This window comes from Erpetoichthys calabaricus, chromosome 6, assembly GCF_900747795.2.
Source record: "Erpetoichthys calabaricus chromosome 6, fErpCal1.3, whole genome shotgun sequence".
Lineage (NCBI taxonomy): Eukaryota > Metazoa > Chordata > Cladistia > Polypteriformes > Polypteridae > Erpetoichthys > Erpetoichthys calabaricus.
In genome coordinates this window covers 28,566,069-28,586,093 of record NC_041399.2, presented here as the reverse complement: position 1 = coordinate 28,586,093, position 20,025 = coordinate 28,566,069, and the positions used below count along the sequence as shown (strand labels likewise).

The 20,025-nt window shown below is 33.5% G+C and overlaps 1 protein-coding gene across 1 annotated transcript in view; it reads left to right on the top strand.

Annotated features, from left to right (window-relative positions):
• LOC114653241 (centromere-associated protein E-like) overlaps positions 1-20,025 on the top strand; it is a 402,188-nt gene that overhangs the window by 117,475 nt on the left and 264,688 nt on the right. The window contains exons 11-14 of the mRNA XM_028803441.2: positions 2,323-2,406; positions 3,719-3,844; positions 6,985-7,152; positions 9,435-9,611. Coding sequence (XP_028659274.2) covers positions 2,323-2,406; positions 3,719-3,844; positions 6,985-7,152; positions 9,435-9,611 — 555 coding nt within the window. The remainder of the gene's footprint in view (positions 1-2,322; positions 2,407-3,718; positions 3,845-6,984; positions 7,153-9,434; positions 9,612-20,025) is intronic.

Sequence of the window (20,025 nt, the reverse complement as noted above, 5' to 3'; positions counted from 1 at the left end):
TTTTTAATGTTGTAACCAATAAATTATCAAAAAACAATTGCTAACATATATATACATAAATACTGCTACACTAGCAGAAGGAATGTTGATTATGGCCATATTGTATGAACGAGAACCAGACAGAGATCAAGAGCTGGGACACCAGTTGGTGAACCCCATATAACTGGCAGATGATTTGGTTAAGAAAACAAAATCATCAAAATGGTTGTCAGCTAGAGCTGTGGATTGGTGACTTTTTTAGACAAGAGTCATAGATTGACTGACTCAATCTGTTGGAAGTGTTCTTAAATATACTCCTGACAGAAAGAGGTGGGTTAGCTGGGGGAAGTGGAAGTGTCATCATCACTGTTCTTCTTTATTTCGATCTACCCTTCTGAGGGCATAAAGAAGAGAAGATATGAAAGGCAGCACCAACCCCTGGCTCGGAGTGGCGTTGCAGTAGTGCATAAGGCCTGAAGATGTTTGTGTGTTTGTGTGACAATATAAGTAATTATTTAATGCATTTTACCTAAATTGCAAAATTCTTTGAACAATTTGTTATTTTTAAAGAAAGGAACCAAATTATTTTCATCTTAATGAAGAATATTTCTTTTAACACTACCCAGTTACTAGTTGTGTTTTGTTTAATTCCATGAAAATGTGAATTAATAATTTAAGGTTATGAAATGCCTATGTAGATAAACCACCTGCACAAGGCAAACAGAAACTTTGTAGTCACTGACAGGTGAGATTTGGCCAGCTGTGCAGAAAAACTGAAACAACAAATTCAGCCATCTAAAATGGGGGATTGGTTAGTTGTTCAGGTAACACAGTTTGAGTCAGCGGCTGGATGGCTATATTTATTAGCTGCCTCAAAGAGACTACATTAGCAGAATCAGGCATGGAATCATCACTAACTTGCTCTGGCAAGTAACTGGATGAAATCAAGAAATCTGTCACAAAGGTGTTTGCTTATCATCATTCAACAGTACTATTCAACAACACCAGAGTAACTATACAAGTACCTCTTGAAGATGTACAGATTGCTTCCAGGTACTAAAACAAGGCAGACTTTTTAAAGGAAGAGTGTTAGTACAGCTAGCAAAGACTCTACAGAAAATAGACTGCAGGCAAGAACTCAAAACAGGTTCTGGAATAAAAGAATAAACCCAACCATAAACTCTAAATTATTAATCTAGCCTCCAGCCCCTGATAAAAAAATACAAAATAAAACAATGCAAATGTATTTTCCTTTACCTTCTAAAAATACAAAATCAAGATTGTAGTGTTTGTAATTCAAATTTGTTAAATGGTGTCCATGACATCAAACAAGAAATGTTAAAATCTGTTTTGTGTTTGTAATTTTTCCTAACCTTCATATATGTCTTTTGCAATTGTTGTTTACCTATATAGGGTTTTTTTCAGTAAGTGGATTTCAAATTTCCAATTCATTTTTGCAATAAAGTATATATTTTCATTGGCTGTGCCATTTTGCCCAGGTAAGTGTAGTATTACTAAGAAACGCACCGTGACATTGGAGATATGACCATATAAAGATTGGCCAGTTCGCTTCTGCAATTGCTTAAATTTACAGATAAACCTCTAAAAGACTAGCATGCAGTTCTTTTCTGTTATTCTTACTCTTGTATTAAAGTAAAGTATTTTTGCTATATATTTCACAATTTAAATATTCCATAGGCTTTAATTATGTTATTCATTATCTGGTAAATAGTTTTGAATAAAAAATGGCAAGTATTTTTTAAAACAACTTAGGGATGTTATGTAGGGAGTTATGTAATAGGAAATTGACCTGTGTAGATTTATAGGTTTAAAGCTCATTGTTGTCAGGTGTGAGAAGTACAGTAAAATTCTGACTTGCATATGGTAATCATCATGCAATTCATCACCACTCTCCGGCACAATCATTAGTGAGTATAACTAAACTACCTTCTATCTTCCTTAGTTGAAAAATTTCAAAAGATATTTGTCATTAACAGACAACTGAATTGAAATTTATGTCACATAATTGAATACTTTCGTGGTTGATCCACAATGCAAATGTTACACTTTGAATCAACAATTCCATGTACTACATGTTCTCACTTGCAAAGGTCCCATCTTAATCATCAGAGTACAAGGAGAAAAACCTCTGAGGAAGCAATTTTAAACTCTCTCTGTCCCATTTACTGTGGTTTTTGCCTTGTGTCTGATGCTTCCAGAATTGCTAGAAAAATATGGAACAACATGAGAATATTAGAAAAATTGTTTTAAATTATAACATTTAAGTTAACATTAATTTTAAACACGTTATAGAAACGCTTTGTGACATATTTGTGTCTCTAGATTTGTTGTACAGAAGACCAGATCTTCTCTCTACGGATGAAAGTGCATGAATATGAGACAAAAATATCCACAGCAGAGGAGAAGGTATATTTTCTGCAGTTTCATTTTAAGACAATTGAAATCTATCAGATGTTTCATTGTAGTTTTATTATTCACTTTATTTTGTGACTAACCTGGAAGATTATCCACACTATTTGGATTTCCATTATATATGAGCAGCCATGTAGAATAAAAATCTACTATCTTTGATTTGTAATGGTTGGCAAGTATGTTATTTTTTGTTATTTTTACCCAACTAATTTATTTATGATGCCAAATAATTTTTAATGGCATAAATGAGACTTATTTAGAAAAGGGCACCCTTCATAGCAAGTTTAATGTTTCCTTTTTTCTTTAGATTTAAATATAAATGAGGTTGCATTATTAAGAGTTTATTATTATTATTATATACACTTCTTAAAATCAGTACACCACAAACAGATAATTGGTGTCATTCTGAGTATTTCTGGCTGCATGAATACTGCTGTTTTGGGTATTGGGGACTGTTGTTAAAGTATATTATCTGTGCTTGCCAGGAAAAATCCATTGTTTCACTTTTTGTGATCTAATGCAACATTTATCATGTACTGCATCCATACGTGTTAGCATTGCCTTTGCTTTTGGACTGCTCCATTCAACCTTATTCCTCAGTCATTCTGTACTTTTTACTGTACATATATACTTACATGTTCAGCCTGTTTCTCCCAAGCACAATAATTATAGCCCAAACATTGATATTTTTTGGCAACTCTGTGCTTTTATTCTCCTCAACTCATCTTCCTTTTAAATGTGCTTCACTTTGTACAGTCACTAGCCCTTTCTCGGCAAACAGTTTTGTTTCACAGCTTGCATAAACTTTCCAATTAAATTCTAGTGTTATTTAGAAGTCAGTGTATGGAAAAACTATTGGAAGTTCTTCCTTGTTCTTCACATTCTTTCAGCCTCTACCAATGTATACGTCTTGTGAAAATGCCAAGTTGTAGAAAAAAAAATATTTAACAAAAATAATCCTCTTTACATGTCAAGCATCAGCACGTGAAATTCGGTTTGCACAGTTTTGGCAAATAGTTTAATCTCACTCCCTGTAAACTCATGTCCCAAAGATGTATAGTTGAAATTGACTGGTGACTCTATAATTACACTTATTCAGATGTATGCAGTTTCGAAGTCACCAGATATCCTGATCTGCACATTTTTGGTAGATGTGAGAAAAGCTAGAATACCCAGAAGGGGAAATAAAAAGACACTTGGGGAATATATTCTAGGCAGTGCACCACAGTGAAGCTCCTGTATTATTAGTGCATGTTTAATTATCCAATTATTTTAAACTTAGGAAAATATTTTCATTGTTTTGCAGGCTCATCAAATTGAAGAAAAATATAAACTAGCATCAGCGTTAGTTGAAAAACATATGACAGAAATACAAGACCTAAAAGAGCGGCTTTTAAATAGTGAAGTTTCCTTGAAAGCAGCACAGTTAGAGGTATGCACTTGTGACATTGTACTTTTCTAGCATATCCATACATTTATATTGGTCAGATGAACTGCTTTTATATCTGAAAAAAGTGTTTACTGGTAATTATCTAAATGATGTTTTTAGAGTTTTGCTCTCAATTAGAATATTAACTATTTTAATATTCTAAGTATTAGTATTAATAGTATTTGATGTACTGTTATAGGTTGTGAAAATGAGAATAATTCTTAATTGATGTTATGCATACACATAAATTTTATTGATATATTAATCTATTTTTATTTTTTGGTTTCTCTGTATGTACTTCTCACATAGAAAATAATAGATAGATAATAACTAGATTATTGTTCATATCATTTAAACAAAATTTAATTTTTCCTGGATAATAAAATATGTATAGAATTTTTGGGTGAAGCATCTTGTTTTGATCTCTGATGTGACTAGTAAGCTAGCAGACTTCCCATCCCCATAGAATTTTTTTGTGAAATTTTACACTTTGCTCACTTATCTTGCTACCTGCCTACACTATATTTCATTTTCCGGTATTGCTTAGAATGTCGCGGGAAGCCAAAGCCCATCCAGAAAGACCAGGGGCAAACTCTACCTTGGTGTTTGAATTGGATTCTGTTTTCATTCACCAAGTAAACCTCTTTGTCTTGTGGATAGAGTGTTTGCTTAGGAATAGCCAAAACATCCTTCATAACATTGCCCATTTCATTTTTTCAGTGTAGGGGTGCAATACTTACGCAAATTACACTTCACTTGTGACGGAAAAACAGTCATGATGACAAATTAAATTTTGAAGATGAGCAAGTGAAATGGTGCACAATACCAATAAATGTTTCATGTTTATTATCCAGTTTGGAGGAAACCGTATCCTGGGATGTACTGTATCCTCCCTTCCCTTTAATTATATTTAATTATTTTCTTATGCCTGTATACCTTCAATGCAATTTGTTGGGTACAATATAGGAAAAAAACATGGGATGGTCAGGGTGTGGGAAAATAATACAACAAGTCTTGAAGGACAGATGTGAACACTGTAGTCAGATCTACCATTGCAGTGACCCTATAAACTATAAGAAAGTAATGCTTTTGTTAGAGTGCTTGTTTTCTTCACACATTATAATTATATATAATAATGTGTGTGTTATATGAAATTACATGAATTTCTTAACTTAGAGTTTTTTGCACATCAGTTTATAATAAAGGGTCTGTTACATAAATAATGATGATGAAGAACTACACATGAATGAAAATAATAAGTTTTCATTACATTCAGTTTTTAATTTTAAAGCATGTAAAGGCTAACAAAATGGATGTTTCAGTAGAACAGAGACTGGCAGTGACACTGTCTGCACAGATAACCGTAATTACAATAAGAACAGTAGTTTAACAATTGTACTTTATATAACTTGTTAGAGTAATTTTGTCTGGGTTCATTCAGTCAGTGCAAAATTTTCTTGTTATTCCACAAACTGAAAGATGTTTTGTATTGCCAACTGTGTCCTTTTCTCTTTCATTACACCTGTTTATAAGTTGTGGAGAATCCGATATTTCTGTGTTTTAATCTGTCTTCATTCACTCCTCTAAACTGGTGGAGAGGAAAGCAATACACGCTCTCAGCTCTCCCAATCTGAAAGGAAGTTGGAACCAAGTTATAAATGTTGAAAGCAAACATGACTGCTCTTTTTAATGAAAAAATAAAAAGACAGATTGTATTGTTAATTGAAGCAATCCAACAAAAAGCATGAATGAGATGTGAAGAATAAGTCCACATACCAATGTCCCAGGAAGTGACACAATATATGAATGCAGGATGACAATCTTAAAAATCTCACCATGTTGCATGAGGCATCTGGGGCGTCCTAATTTATGCCCTAGTTGAATGGAATTTTACATCTAACTTGAATGGAATACATATGCTGTACATATAAATGCATATATACAATGTTACTTCTGAGATGAACCGGATTAGGAGTTTGCTTTGCTAGCTCATCATTTTATACCATTACACTTTTTTTTTTTTTTTTTTTTTTTTTTTAATTGCATTAGCTAATGCGATCACATTGACAATTTTGGGAAAAACAGAACAGCTGCAAGCCTTCATTATATTACTAGGGTAAAAAAGCCACAAATTCTCAAATTTATTCTATGTTGTATTATTATATGTTCAATTTTTAGTTTTGGCCTTTCAATAAATTATTTAAATATATCTGAATTATAGTCGGCTAGTAAACTATCTTCTAACAGTCCTATACGTATACAGTATTTTCATATACTAAATATTGGAGCCATTAAAAAAATTACATAAAACTGTCTTTTAATGTTGTCAGTATTTGTCAGTTTTTACTGTGATGTGCAGAATAACACAGCATACAAACTTTTGCTGGATTGTGAATCTTTACTTTATAAAAATAATTATGGAGTATTTATTATATGTCTGTAAATGTGTATTTATTGTGCAGTACAATGTGAAAGATGTCAAATATTGCTTAGAATTCTTGGTAAAAAAGTACATAAAGTACAATATTGTTACATTCCCTGCTACAATTTTGTAGGTCAGTTTGTCTTTTTTGTTACTGTTCAAGAGTGCTAATATTTCATTGTAGTACTCTAAAATGTCTTTGGAAAACAAAGGTCTAAATTATTTTATATTTTCAGCAGTGACAGCGATGTGAAAAAAACCCCATATCTTTTTGTACATCATACATTGCAAGCTAGTCAGATTTTAACAAAATTTCTCTATGGGTATTTTCAGAAGAAGTCATCTTGCCAGTGCAATAAATGTCAAAACAATAGTTGGCAAATAGTACTGCTTCTGATTCCATTATGTAAATGTGCCAACCTGAACTGTACTGTATATGTCTTCTGAGGTACATTTGGTTTTACATGAAAGTTGCTCAAAGAAATCCAAAAGATTAATCTTTAACAAGATGGCCTTTGTTATTAGAAATTCTCATAGATGCTTAGAAACAACAATTATCATTTTTGATTAGAAGCCATTTACTTTAAGTATGTATGCATATCTCAGCTTGCTGAAACCACTGTGCTGTTGCCCAGCTTTACTTACATCAACTACCATGAAATCATTTAGTACACTGAATTATATTAACATTATTTTTTAATCATGTGTTGTTTCCCCAAAGTTAAATGAACAAGCAGAAAAAACACGACAACTGCAGATGGATTTAACTGCTTCAGAAGCTTCCCAGGATTGTCTGAAGAAGACACTGACGCTGAAAGAGCAGCATAATCATGAAATATATTTAGAGTTTGAAAATACGAAGAATAATCTACAGGAACTGCAAGAGCAGGTAATAGGTGAATAGTTTCATGCAATATTTGTAAAAGGCCTAACTAGACACAGGAGCACATTATAACTATGAGTGTAGTGCAATACTATGAGAATAATGCAAACTGACAAAATGCAGAAAGTAGTAAGGGTTAAAACATAAATTAGGAGGCAAATAGGCATTAGTTAATAATAATAAACATATATTTGGACAGATGGATTGATTCTACATGTTCTATATTGAATTCCTGTAATATTTCTTCCTGCAATAAATTATATTTTATAAAAGGTTTTGTGGGGATCCACCCCATATATTGATGTAGGATAACAAAAAATAGCGGTAATTCCACAGAGTAATCAATACAGACTGAGTCTCGAACAAAAGATTGAAAAACAACGGTTATGTGGGTGTTTTTAAGTAGCCAAGAAGAAGGAAGAGACGGGATAATGAGATAATTGCCGGCAATGAGTTCATCATGGGGTGTGGTGAGGAACAGGAAGAGAAGGATTCATTCTGGCTATTGTCTTCAGAAGATCTGCAAAAGGGGGAAGAAGAAGTGTTAGTCCCCTCATTTAGCCCCTGTCCCGGTGATGCAATCTTGGTTAGATAGATAGATAGATAGATAGATAGATAGATAGATAGATAGATAGATAGATAGATAGATAGATAGATAGATAGACCCCTGTGCTGCCTCTGAAGTGCAAATGTTACAGCTTAATTACTATACATAAAGTAATTTGATACCCTTGCTTAATATTAAAACTTTTGGGTAAACAGAATATATTATGCTCTGATCTCAAAAACACTTCTAGAAGCTGAATAGTTAGTTTAAGGATAAATATCAGATTTTGATAAGATTGGATAAATTCTACACATGTACGTAGTCATTTGAGTTTTTAAAGTTTGACAGGAGTTCCTGGAACGCTGTCCCTTACAAATGTAAAGGCTTTGCTTAAAGAACATTCATTGCATGTTTTCAGTTAATAGTTTCATTATTACTAAGCAAAGTTTTCCTTAATTTATAAAATGTTTATTTTAGTAAATGTAAGGCTTTTCTTTAAAATTAGAACAGGATGTCAGTGTATTAATTGATAGAACTACTGAGGTTATTCCTGCTGACAATTTTAATCTTAAGAGTATTGTAATCTTCTGATTTGGAATTTTCTTTTTATCAGGAACTTGACAGATTTCTTTGATTTTAGGGTTTGACATTTTTTGTGAGGCAAATAAACATTTAAATGAATAGTTTAATTTTTATCCAGTTTGTTCATATTTTTAAGTATTTTGTAGTTCAATAGCAAATACTGCACCTCCCAAGTCATCACTGCATCACTAATCTCTACTTTCTTCATTTGTTCTTTCAGTAAGGAAAATTTTTATGTGATTTCCACACACACACACGCACACATACACACACACAAAAGTCACTGATTATATTAAGCCATCATAAGTCTTTACTGTACAGTGTTTTTTTTCTAAACCTTGCTCTGTGGATAGAATGTACTGCCTTAATATTGCTGTGTAGCTATACTGTACACCTTTTTCTTTTTCAGCATAAGTATTATCTGGCATAAAAAGAAAATTGCCACCAAGCTAAATTAAACTTTGTTTTGTGTTTTTTTTTCATCTTACAGAACTTTATATTATCTAAATAGTCTTTAACATTAGTATGAAAGGTAAAAATAACATTATTATGTAGCATGAGAACATCATTCTGAAGGATTGCTGTGTAACATTCAGTATATTTTATAGTTAACTTAATTTTTAATACAGTGGAGGTGTATGTTAGACCTTTTTTATGTGTGTTTAAAAAAGTTACATTTATCTGCATTGTTTAATACTATTTTACATTTAATGGAAATCATTGTACAGTTTATTCTTGAAAAGAAAAGAAAAAATACAGGATGGTTATGTAAAATCTTACATTCCACTCATTCAGTTTGAAGAACATAAATTGTCTAAGCATTATTCACCAAGTTTTCCTTTTTTTGTTTTAGTACCCTTGATTGCAATGAATGTTGAATATCGGCATATATAATAATATGTAGGATTTAAAATATTTACATAAGGATAAAACAGAATTCTGCAGATGTCTATCAAATAGAGGTATATTTTACAGTCGAGTCTAATCAGTAATTTGAGTAAGATATCGGAATGGAGTTTTTAAAAATGGAAACAATATGAAGTACATTTCAACTTGTAGCAATTAATTTTCTGAAGTGAAAATAATACCCTTCACTTGGTAATGTATTGGTGCAGTGGACAAGAATCCGACTTTCTATTATGTCTTTTTTTTTTTTTAGATTAAAAACAAGGAAAATCAAATTAATACTATGGATTTAGAACTTGGCTTGATGAAGTCAAGTTTACAGGAAAAGACTGAGAAATCTAAACAGCTGGAAAATCACATTTTGAAACAGCAGGAGGACCTGAGTAGGACGAGTGAAGCTCTTAAAGATGCAAAGAAGACATCTTCTAAGGTAAAATAAAAACTTCTTTTATGTTGAGAAAAGAAAAATAGCATTTTATTACTTTGAAATTTCCCATACCACATCCTGTAGCATTTCTTTGTTAAAATGTTTTATATATCAAAGGAATTGTCTAAGTTTAATATTTTTTATTATTCATTTATTTTGTTAATGTTTATTATTTACTTCTGACATGTAAGTGGTATTAACCATATTACACAAGGTCTTTGTATAGGTTTTCACATTACGTGGACAATGCTTTCTGGACCATTTTTAGTAGCATTTTAAAAAGTCTGTTAAGAATTTTAATTGTAGATGTTGACAATTAGTGTTTTATTTGTTGTTTATATAATATTATTAATCCATTTTTTTTATTTAAACTGGTTATTCCTACAAACTTATAGTTTGTTTTTTTCATAGGAAAAGCCTTTAATTTTGGTCATGATGCAAATAAACAATAAAACACACACTACCATATGAAAAAATTGAATCATGGGTATAATCGGTGACAGATGATAAAATATATTAAGTACAACGTACAGTCAACACTTCAGATTGGTTTTGATATGCTCAAATGGAAAAAAAAATATCCTGATTAATTACTGCAAATCTTGAGCTTAATTTTTTAGTGGTTTGATAACGGAACATGCATAGAATACATACTTAAAGTATTTTGATATGAATGGAATGCAAGGCATAAAAAAAGAAAATGAAAGGATAAAGACACAAAGTCGGAAGCCATTGTCTAAAAAAATCTGCAAAGGTCAAATTCCAGAAGTCCATTTTGCCTGAATGTACTTAACCCAATATGATAAGTCGAGTTTTAAATGCACTGAGAATATAATTGCTGAACTAGCACACTGCAGAAATTTGTTTTTATTCAGAAACTTGGATGAAGAATGAGGCAAACTACCATCTTAAAGAGCCACTGGTCATTACAGACTTGCATTGACATTGACTTGGCAATGACATAGTGTCAGTGCTACGTTTTTGCTACCATAAAATTGCTGCTGCTTCCAGGAAAGCATACAAAAGAATGTCAACTATGGCTTGAAATGAAATACAAAATGGTGGCATTGAAACTTTATAAACATCATAGTAAAATATCTTCAAATGATCAAAATTAAATCCATTGTAAAAGGAAAAAAAATAGTTCATATTTCTTAAAGGGTTTCAAAGCACCAATTATTTATGGTGAATTAGCAAGTTTATAACTTAAATCATTAAATAAATAAATAATTTTAAGGCAGTTATCAAATTTTTAATTGTCTCTTGTGCATTTAGATGTTAGTTTTAATAAAAAATGCTTTTAATATAATCAGGTTCTTTCTTTTGAGATAATTGTTTTTTTCCTCCATCTTGAATTACCTGATTGTCAAAGTAAAAATAGGCTAAAGCTAAATTAAAACAAAGCCAGAAACCTTGACTAAATAGCTCTCTGCTTGTCCAGGAGTGTGATGAGTGAGTGGCTTTATGGTATGTGGTATTAGAGATGGTCTGGAAAGAACAGAACTCAAATCCCTTGCAGCTTCACTTCATGCTTTGAAATTATGTGTTGTCCTGTGAATAAAAGTCAGTTTCATTCTCTAAGTAAAGTCAATTAAAAGTCAATATTATCAAAAATCAATATAATTCACCAGCTAAAGTGCACTAAAAACCTCAGTACCCAGCAATTAAGAGGTCAACTGTCTCTATTAGCCCATATTTCACAATAAATGATCCTGGACAAAATGAAACTGTGATCCTGAATTGTCTTAGGACTAGGCTTACTTATAGTTGGTAATGTATTTGGTTTCTTGGCAGTGAGTGCTGATGAGCTTCCATTTGAACAGTGTTAATGCTATTTAGGTCAGCCTGTATTTAATGTACAGTATATCATGTTTTATAGATGAGCCAACTTCAAGTCTTTTATGTCGGAATTTGTTTTGTTTTTTACTTTAACATTGTGCATCCAAATTTTTTTTTGCATTAGTATGTTAATTTCACTTCAATGTACACTTTGCTTATGCATTTTCTTGACCTACCTTCTATCCTTAAAATGGTCCTCATGTACCTTCATCCTTTGTAATTTGAATATCTCTGCACTCAAAGAAGCCTTATAGTTTGACAGCATTATCTAAGAAATTTTGGAAGCCTGGTCTTTTCTAAGTGTGAGGCAGTTCTTGGAGTGAACATTATCAATTGCCTATCATTAATGTGTGTATTAGGCTTATTTTTATGGCTTTTTGAATCATCCAGCATAAATAAATTGGACGGTGTAGCATTCTAATATTTGGTGCCTGTCTTATCCCAAAAGTGCCAGATACCAAATATTTTATTTTCTTACTTAATTGGAACCTATAATAAAACTGATCCAATTTTATCAACATTTTAATTAATCTCCAATGAAATAAGGCTCACTTTGATTTGAAAAGCACTGCCATAGTTACAGATTCTCTTGTTGGCAATGAGGTAAAGCTCCTCACTTGTTTCTTCAGAATTGAAAAGAAAACAACATGGCTCTTAATTTATGTTAAGGCCCAAGCCCAACATCTGGTTTTAGTTTACTGTAAAAGCTTCTCCTCTGATGTGCTACATTGAACTACTGTACATTTTCCTATGTCTTTTTCTTGAAAACAAAAATAAACTGAACAATTGCCCTTTTGTTCCATGCTTCACCATCATTAAACAGCTAAATAAATAATTTTGCCTTAAGTATGAATTTAAATAATACATTCAGTATTTCAGCTTTATGTTAACCCAAACCAGCTGATTTATGTATTATTTGAAAATGATAGGTTTTATATCAACTGTATCTCTGTATACAGTGTATTTAATTTTTCAGTCTCCTTTATCCTAATGCACAAATTTGTTGGAAAGCAAATCAGATGTATATTTTTAGATATATAATATTTGTACCACTGCTGTAGTAAAGTATTCATTCTGAATAAGTTCTCTTGTCAAGTTCCAAGATATTTTTTTCCAAAGTAAATAAACACTCTATCACCATGTTTTAATTTAAGATAAGCAGGGTCTTTCATTTTTTTGACTATATTTGCTTTCATAAATGCACGTGTTATTATAATTATCATGTTGTGATTGTGTTCATTTTAATTAAACTGAGCTAAAAAAATTTTTTTAATGTCTCCACTGGCATTTGGGTATATCTATATATCAGAATGGGCGGCACGGTGGCGCAGTGGGTAGCGCTGCTGCATCGCAGTTGGGAGACCTGGGGACCTGGGTTCTCTTCCTGGGTCCTCCCTGCGTGGAGTTTGCATGTTCTCCCCGTGTCTGTGTGGGTTTCCTCCGGGCGCTCCGGTTTCCTCCCACAGTCCAAAGACATGCAGTTAGGTGGATTGACTATTCTAAATTGGCCCTAGTGTGTGCTTGGTGTGTGGGTGTGTTTGTGTGTGTCCTGTGGTGGGTTGGCACCCTGCCCGGGATTGGTTCCTGCCTTGTGCCCTGTGTTGGCTGGGATTGGCTCCAGCAGACCCCCGTGACCCTGTGTTCGGATTCAGCGGGTTGGAAAATGGATGGATGGATATATATCAGAATTTTTAATGCTTTATTTGAAACATTTTAGGCACAGATGAGTGTTTAATAAATATTTTAATGCAAAAAAAGTATAATGCATACGTTTACATTTGTGTAAACATACATATAGTATGTTTACACAAATGTAAAGTAAATAAAGAAATAAAAAGAAGAATATTAGTATTCGATGCCTAACAAAGCAGATGATTAATAATGAAATCTGAGACCCTTTTTTTTCTCTCTACATGAACATTAGGGGTACACTATATATACTGGATGTATATGGAATGCATTGTCATGAGGTTGCCTTTGGATTTCAATAGATTTCCACTGTGTTAGGCAGTCCTGGACATGATTTGAACACTTTCAGTATCTGGTGTTTCTTTGTGTGGGTGTGACTCTGTGGAATGGGTAACTCAAAAATGAATTACTCAATCTAAATTAAACCCTGCAACATTTTTAACATTGTACATTCTTGAAGATCATTTATTTTCAACAAAATCACAACCAGTAAATGTATGTCTTCAGAGTTACCTATATATGTTATATGATATATCTATATGTAGGAAAAGTATTAATAACTGGGTCCAAATTTTAACTGTGCTTTTTAAAGGCGTTTACAAATTTTACACACCCCAAACATGATTTGACCACTTTCAGACAGTTTGGTGTGTGTTTATGTATATGTGTTTCCATCTGTGCCTCTCTGTGTGTCGGGATGTATTGTATTGTAAAATACTTCAAATTTAATTGATTTTGAGCAAAATTGCTACAGCAAATTTTGTTATACAGAGTAAACTTATACTATAGGTACTATATATATTGATATAGGATATACATTACATGATATACATGGATTTACATGTTTTCGCATGCATGATTAATCTTGGACCTCTTTCAAAGTGAGAGTGTGTGTGTTTGTGTATATCTTGATATTAGTCATTTGACAAGATAATTAAAAAATGAAGTATTTAATCCAAATGAAACTTGGTGCACTCATTAACACTTTAAAAATTTAAACGCCCATTGATTTAAAAAAAATCACTCTAGTAGATTTGGCTCTACAGAGAACATGATTTTTGCAGACATTTCTGCCCCAACTGAAACAGAATTGGGGAAGGAGAATATACATTTTTTCAAGAAAATGTAACTCATCCATTATCATGAGCTGTCTAGCGACTGTTTTGTGATTTTATGTAGGTTGGCCAGCTCCAGCCAAATATTTGTTCTATGCTCTGCATGGTCCTTGACAAACTTTGGGGCATGACATGACCCATGCTATTTACATCATCTGACACTACCTACAACTATTTTTTATTTGCCCCCCCAGCTGACCTCATCCTCTCCACCTACATCATTGTGTACTTCTTCACCCAGTCGTCTTCTGCCTCTTGGTTGAAATGCCCAGTTCATCTTGGTCTGATTCTGCTCAGCAGAGAGCCTGTCATCTTCACACCAAATCTTTGTTTACTCAGCATTCAAATTCATCCATGCATCAACCTGATCGCTCTCATCTCTGTTATTTCCAGCTTTGCGTTATTTTCCACTTTCAGCTACAATCTCTTCCTTTCGTAAAGCATACTGCTACTCACAAAGCTTTCATAAACTATACCCTTCAGTGCCAGGGAGAGAGAGGGATTCCTTTAGAAATCAAAATGTGGGACAGCTCCCAGAATTTCTTTTATATACCTCTTTCCTTGGTTCTCACAGTGTTGCCTGCACTTTCATCTCCGTTCAGTTACCTCCTTTCTTCAAATCAGGTGCATTGCCAGTATGTAAATCTCATCTTACTACAGGGGCAACACTGCACCCATCTCACATATTTTGTACAAACAAAGGTCATTTTTCACTTGCAAACTTGCTTTCACACATCTTTTTTGCATCCACTTCCAATCTCATCTCATCTCATCTCATCTCATCTCATCTCATCTCATCTCATCTCATCTCATCTCATCTCATCTCATCTCATCTCATCTCATCTCATCTCATCTCATCTCATCATGCACCCACCTTTTCAACTTCTTCTGCCCCTTTATCTACAATCATCACCCTGGTCTTTCTTGCATTTACCTTGATGCCTTTCACTTCTAAACTATCTTTCCATTTCATTCACTTTTTACCATCAATACAATATCTTTGATATTAAGAGCTCCTATGGCAATCCTTTACATGCTTCTCTGGTCACCACTTCCTTCAATATCACAAAAAGCAATGGACTCTGAATAAATCCTTGGTGTAGCCCCTCCTTCACCTTTCTCTATGTCCTCCTCTTCACCTCATGTTGCACCCTGTCAAATGCCTTTTCCTAATATGCAAATGTAAAGATTTCACTTCACATAATAAAATATTTGCCTGTATTATTTTACTGATAAAATTACATCTTTATGATTAGAAATGTGTGGACTGGAAACATCAGATTTTTACTAATCAAAATAGAGTAACTGGACTAATCGGGGACTTGAGGTTAAAAATCCCTTTGGTCTGTGTTATTAACACATCTGTGGGCCTTAAATTTTATTTGGGTTTCCTTGAATTAAACCTCTCACTGATATGTACAATGCTGTTCCCACTCCAGCTTGACAAATTGGATTATATTGATTGGTACTTCTAAAAAGTCAAGCACATAGTCACTCAAGTATTTCTGTATATTGTAGACTAAATAATGGGAGGCTATAAACACATGAACAAAGTCCTTCATATTACAAAATGAGAACAGCAGTGGTTGCTTTGCTGTACTCAACAGTAAGTCACTAATCAAAAGATCAGTAAACAATAAATTTTGTAGTGAATTTTATTCAGAGATCCACAAACATGTTGCTTGAACTAAAGAAACTAATAATAATAATGAATTTATTTATATAGCATATTTCATGCATTGAATGTAAGATAACTAAATATGCTTTACAGAGAAAAATTCCAATATGTTATATTATAATAAAAGATGAAAAAAGATATGACATATGCATGTTAGCTGACCATAAAACATATATTGCAAAATTACTTTGTTCTTCAGAACTGGTTCATTGTTCATTGTATCTTCAATGCTGAATTAAATATGTTATGCTCCACGCTGCATAGTGAGAGCCACTGTGTGGCTCAGCCAGTCAGTATCCTGCAGATAAGAACTCTGTGCTATGGGGGGTGCTTTTTAGTGGCAGGAAGAGGCATTTAAATACAGAGAGATCCTTGTAGAAAACTGACTACACAGTGCATACCACCTCAGACAGGAGGAATGGTACATCTTTCAGCATCACAGTGACCTGAAGCATACAATCAAGACTACACTGGAGTGTCTTTGGGCAAGCCTCTGACTGTTCTTGATTGTTATGATTAATAATACTTTTCATTTTACTGTGAGACCTATTTTTGCTTCGGTTTTCAAGGTTTCGGAATTCGGTTCTGTGGTTGGTATCATACTAGAGCAAGGGGTAGGCAACATCTGTCCTGGAAGGCCACAGTGGCTGCAGGTTTTTGTCCCAACCCAGCATTTATTGCTCAAGTGACATTTTTCTGCTTCATTTCAGTGGTCTCGCGTGTTAAGGCACCCCTCCCTTAAATTCTTATTTCAGTCTTAAACAGTGTTTATAATGACTGATTATTTGCTATAAGATGCAAATGACAAAGGAGTCAGATGTTTTCCATCTAACTTATTTCCATTTACACCTGTGTGGATTCATCATGCACTATTTGGTTTAACAGAACACCTTTCAATTTTAGGCTTCAAATCATTTGGATGATTTCCTTGGAAAGGAACAAAATCTGTGATGTAAGAACATTACATTGCATATGAACAAGCCATAAAATTAAATAATGACTGAGATAAGCAAGGATTGGTTTCCAGTTAAGCAATTGATTTGGAATGAAAACCTGTAGCCACTGCGGCCCTCCAGGACCAACATTGCCAAGGCCAGTTCTAGAGGATTGTTGTAGAATATTTATAACTATTCTGAGACATTTTTTGGATGCCATTTTGTAAAGCTTTGATATAGTGTTGCTAGACACCTCATCCTGAAGTGTTTGGGTTTCATTCCAGCATCAGTGGTACACACTTCTTCCTAAACACTTCCTAACCTGCTGATAAATAGCAAAAGAATATTATGTATTTGTTTAGGGGGTACTAAATAGGCACTTTGTTTTGTACCATGCCCAAATGCGATTGCCCTCTATTGGGCTGCACTCATACTGTGCTTATCTGTCTGGTCCTGGCCACGCATTTGTCATCACCATGCGACTTTGTGCAAAGCCAAAACAAAATCCAAACACGGAGTGACAGCATGCATGTCAAAAGGATTTTCTTTATTTTGTGATTTTTTTTTTTATTTGGAGTCGTGTTGGGCAGGATGATGTGCTACCCTATTACAGACTGGGTATGCGTAGCATTTTGCTCTTAATCGTGCTGCATGTACAAGAAGATTTTTTTGGAGACAAGTGTTGTTAACAGAGAAATTTGCAGCTTTTCTTGCCAGCCACAATTAATTTTTTTTAACTCAAATGGTATTGAATGAAAGGAGAATTGCACTATTTACATAATAATAAGAGTTGTCGCATTATTGACGTCATGTTTGTGTGCCATGCTCTGGCATATTTATTGATCAAATTTTTCCCAAATCCTTCTGAACCGTTCCCAGGCCCACCTCTTCCAAGTGGGACAGGGCACAGTATGATTGTCCCGGCATGGATAGATCAAACTAGTCAAACGAACTAGACTTTGGGGGTTACATGCAGACAGACATGCTTGGGCACAGAATACATTGCTAGTGTGAGTAGACGTTTAGTTAGAGCTCCTGGTAAAATACTTCAACATATTTTTGACAATGAACACGGGCTTTTGAATTGGGTTGACAATAGTGGTTAAAAGACTTCCTAGTTATGAAACTTTGCATGTTTTTCTGGCTCACATCTCTTCCTCTGGTCTTTTATTTAAAAATTCCTTTTATTTGTCAAAACATTGAGTTACCCAGCTAAAGCCCAGACTTAAACCTCATAGATCATCTTTGGAGGGTCCTGATGATGGCAGTTTACAGATGCTTCCCATCAAGTCTAACAGACCTTGAGAGGATCTGCCAGGAAGAATGGAGTAAACTGCCCAAATACAGGTGTGCAAAGCTTTTAAAGACTTCCCATTAAACCTTAAAGCCTTAATTCCTGGCAAAGAGTCTTCTTCAATGCAATTAAATAAGGCTCTGAATATGTCTATAATGGAGAGATTTCAGTTTTTGATTTTTAGTAAATTTGCAAACATTTCTGAGAACAAGTTTTCACTTTGCCATTATAGGTTATTGAGTGAACATTTATGGGTAAAATGGCATAAGTTCTCTAGTGGTATGCTCGCAGCTTATTGTATAATATTCTTTTATTTAATACATTCCATTCCATCTATTTAATTGATATATAATTGTGTTCAATAAGTATAACTTTAGACTCATGGTAAAGTCAGCCTCAAAAGCTACTCCTCTGACTCCCAGTGTAATTTGGAGAACACTGTCATCAAATATAATTTATTCAATATATTTTACAACAGAAGTTAAATACCCATAAAAAACATTTAGGTTAAAAAACACTTTAAATAAAGTGTTATTTTTATGCAGAAGGTTGTTATTCTCTCTTAAGTGAAAAATGAAATGTTTTCCTTATTAGTACTCATGAATTACAATAATCTCTTGCTTAGCATCTTTTTATTGGTTAATTGTTTTGTTAAATAAATAACTTAAAACTTTAAATTCCTTTTTGCTTGTTAAATTCTACAGTGTAAAAAGTGACCATACTGAGGTCAAAGCATTAAGCTTTGACAGATGAACAAAATGAAAACATTAAGGTTGTGTTAAGATTGCCCTTGACATTGTTTGCATAGACCACAAAAGCAATTATTGCAGAATATCATTTTGAAAAGGATGGGAAAAGGCAGACAGAAATGCTTAAATTAGTGCAAATTGCAGACATTGGCAAGGAGTATTAGATGACAGTTTACTGTTTAATGAAGAAAGACTTGAGGTAATTAAATCTCGAGATACATTTATGTGGCATAAAAATGAACAAACCAGAAATGCAATCTAAAACAAGTAAGGACATTCTCCTTAAACTTGCCTGATGCTCTGTCATCTGAGACTGTTCTTCATGAGTGCAGGGTGAAGGTCAAGGAGCTATCTTAACTCCATCAATCCTGTGGACAGTTACAAATGACCTTTCACTTTCCATAAGACATTCAATATTCTGAATTGGAGGGATACATTTTTCTGTGTTTAGAAAATGGGGAAATAAGAGCCTTTCATGTTGCAAAGGGTGCAGCAATGGCTAGATCTTTTGAACGCTTCATTCACCCCATGGGCCGATTGAAACTAATATCTCATTTAAAGAAACTGACTCTTACTTTAAAAACACAAGATTGAAGATGTTATTGAAACTGTAGATAAACTTTCAGCATATAAAATGTCTTATTGAACAGTAGCACAATAGCAACAAGAAGAAGAAAAGACTAACCGTTAGTTGCACATATGCATGACCAACATTAATCCAGAATGACAACTCAGAATTTTCTGACAGAAAAGAAGTTGTACTTTAATACAAGAAGGGATAGATCTAATATAATGTAGCCTAATTAACCTTTGAGAGAAAGACCATTACATATCAAATACTGGTATATTTATAAATAATAGTTTTTATTAATTTCCAGCTCATCTGTTCCTTTAATAGTAAAAGGTATTCAATCATGAAAATCATAACCCAAAAAGACCAGTTTGCCTTGGGTGGCCCTACTAGGGGCATAAAGCCCCGGACAACAGAGCTCCTAGGATCATTGGGACATGCAAACCCCTCCACCACGATAAGGTGGCGGTTAAAGGAGGGGAGTAAACAGTATAATATTATGAAAGTACAAAACAGTCAACAAAACCATAATCAGAATGAATAACGT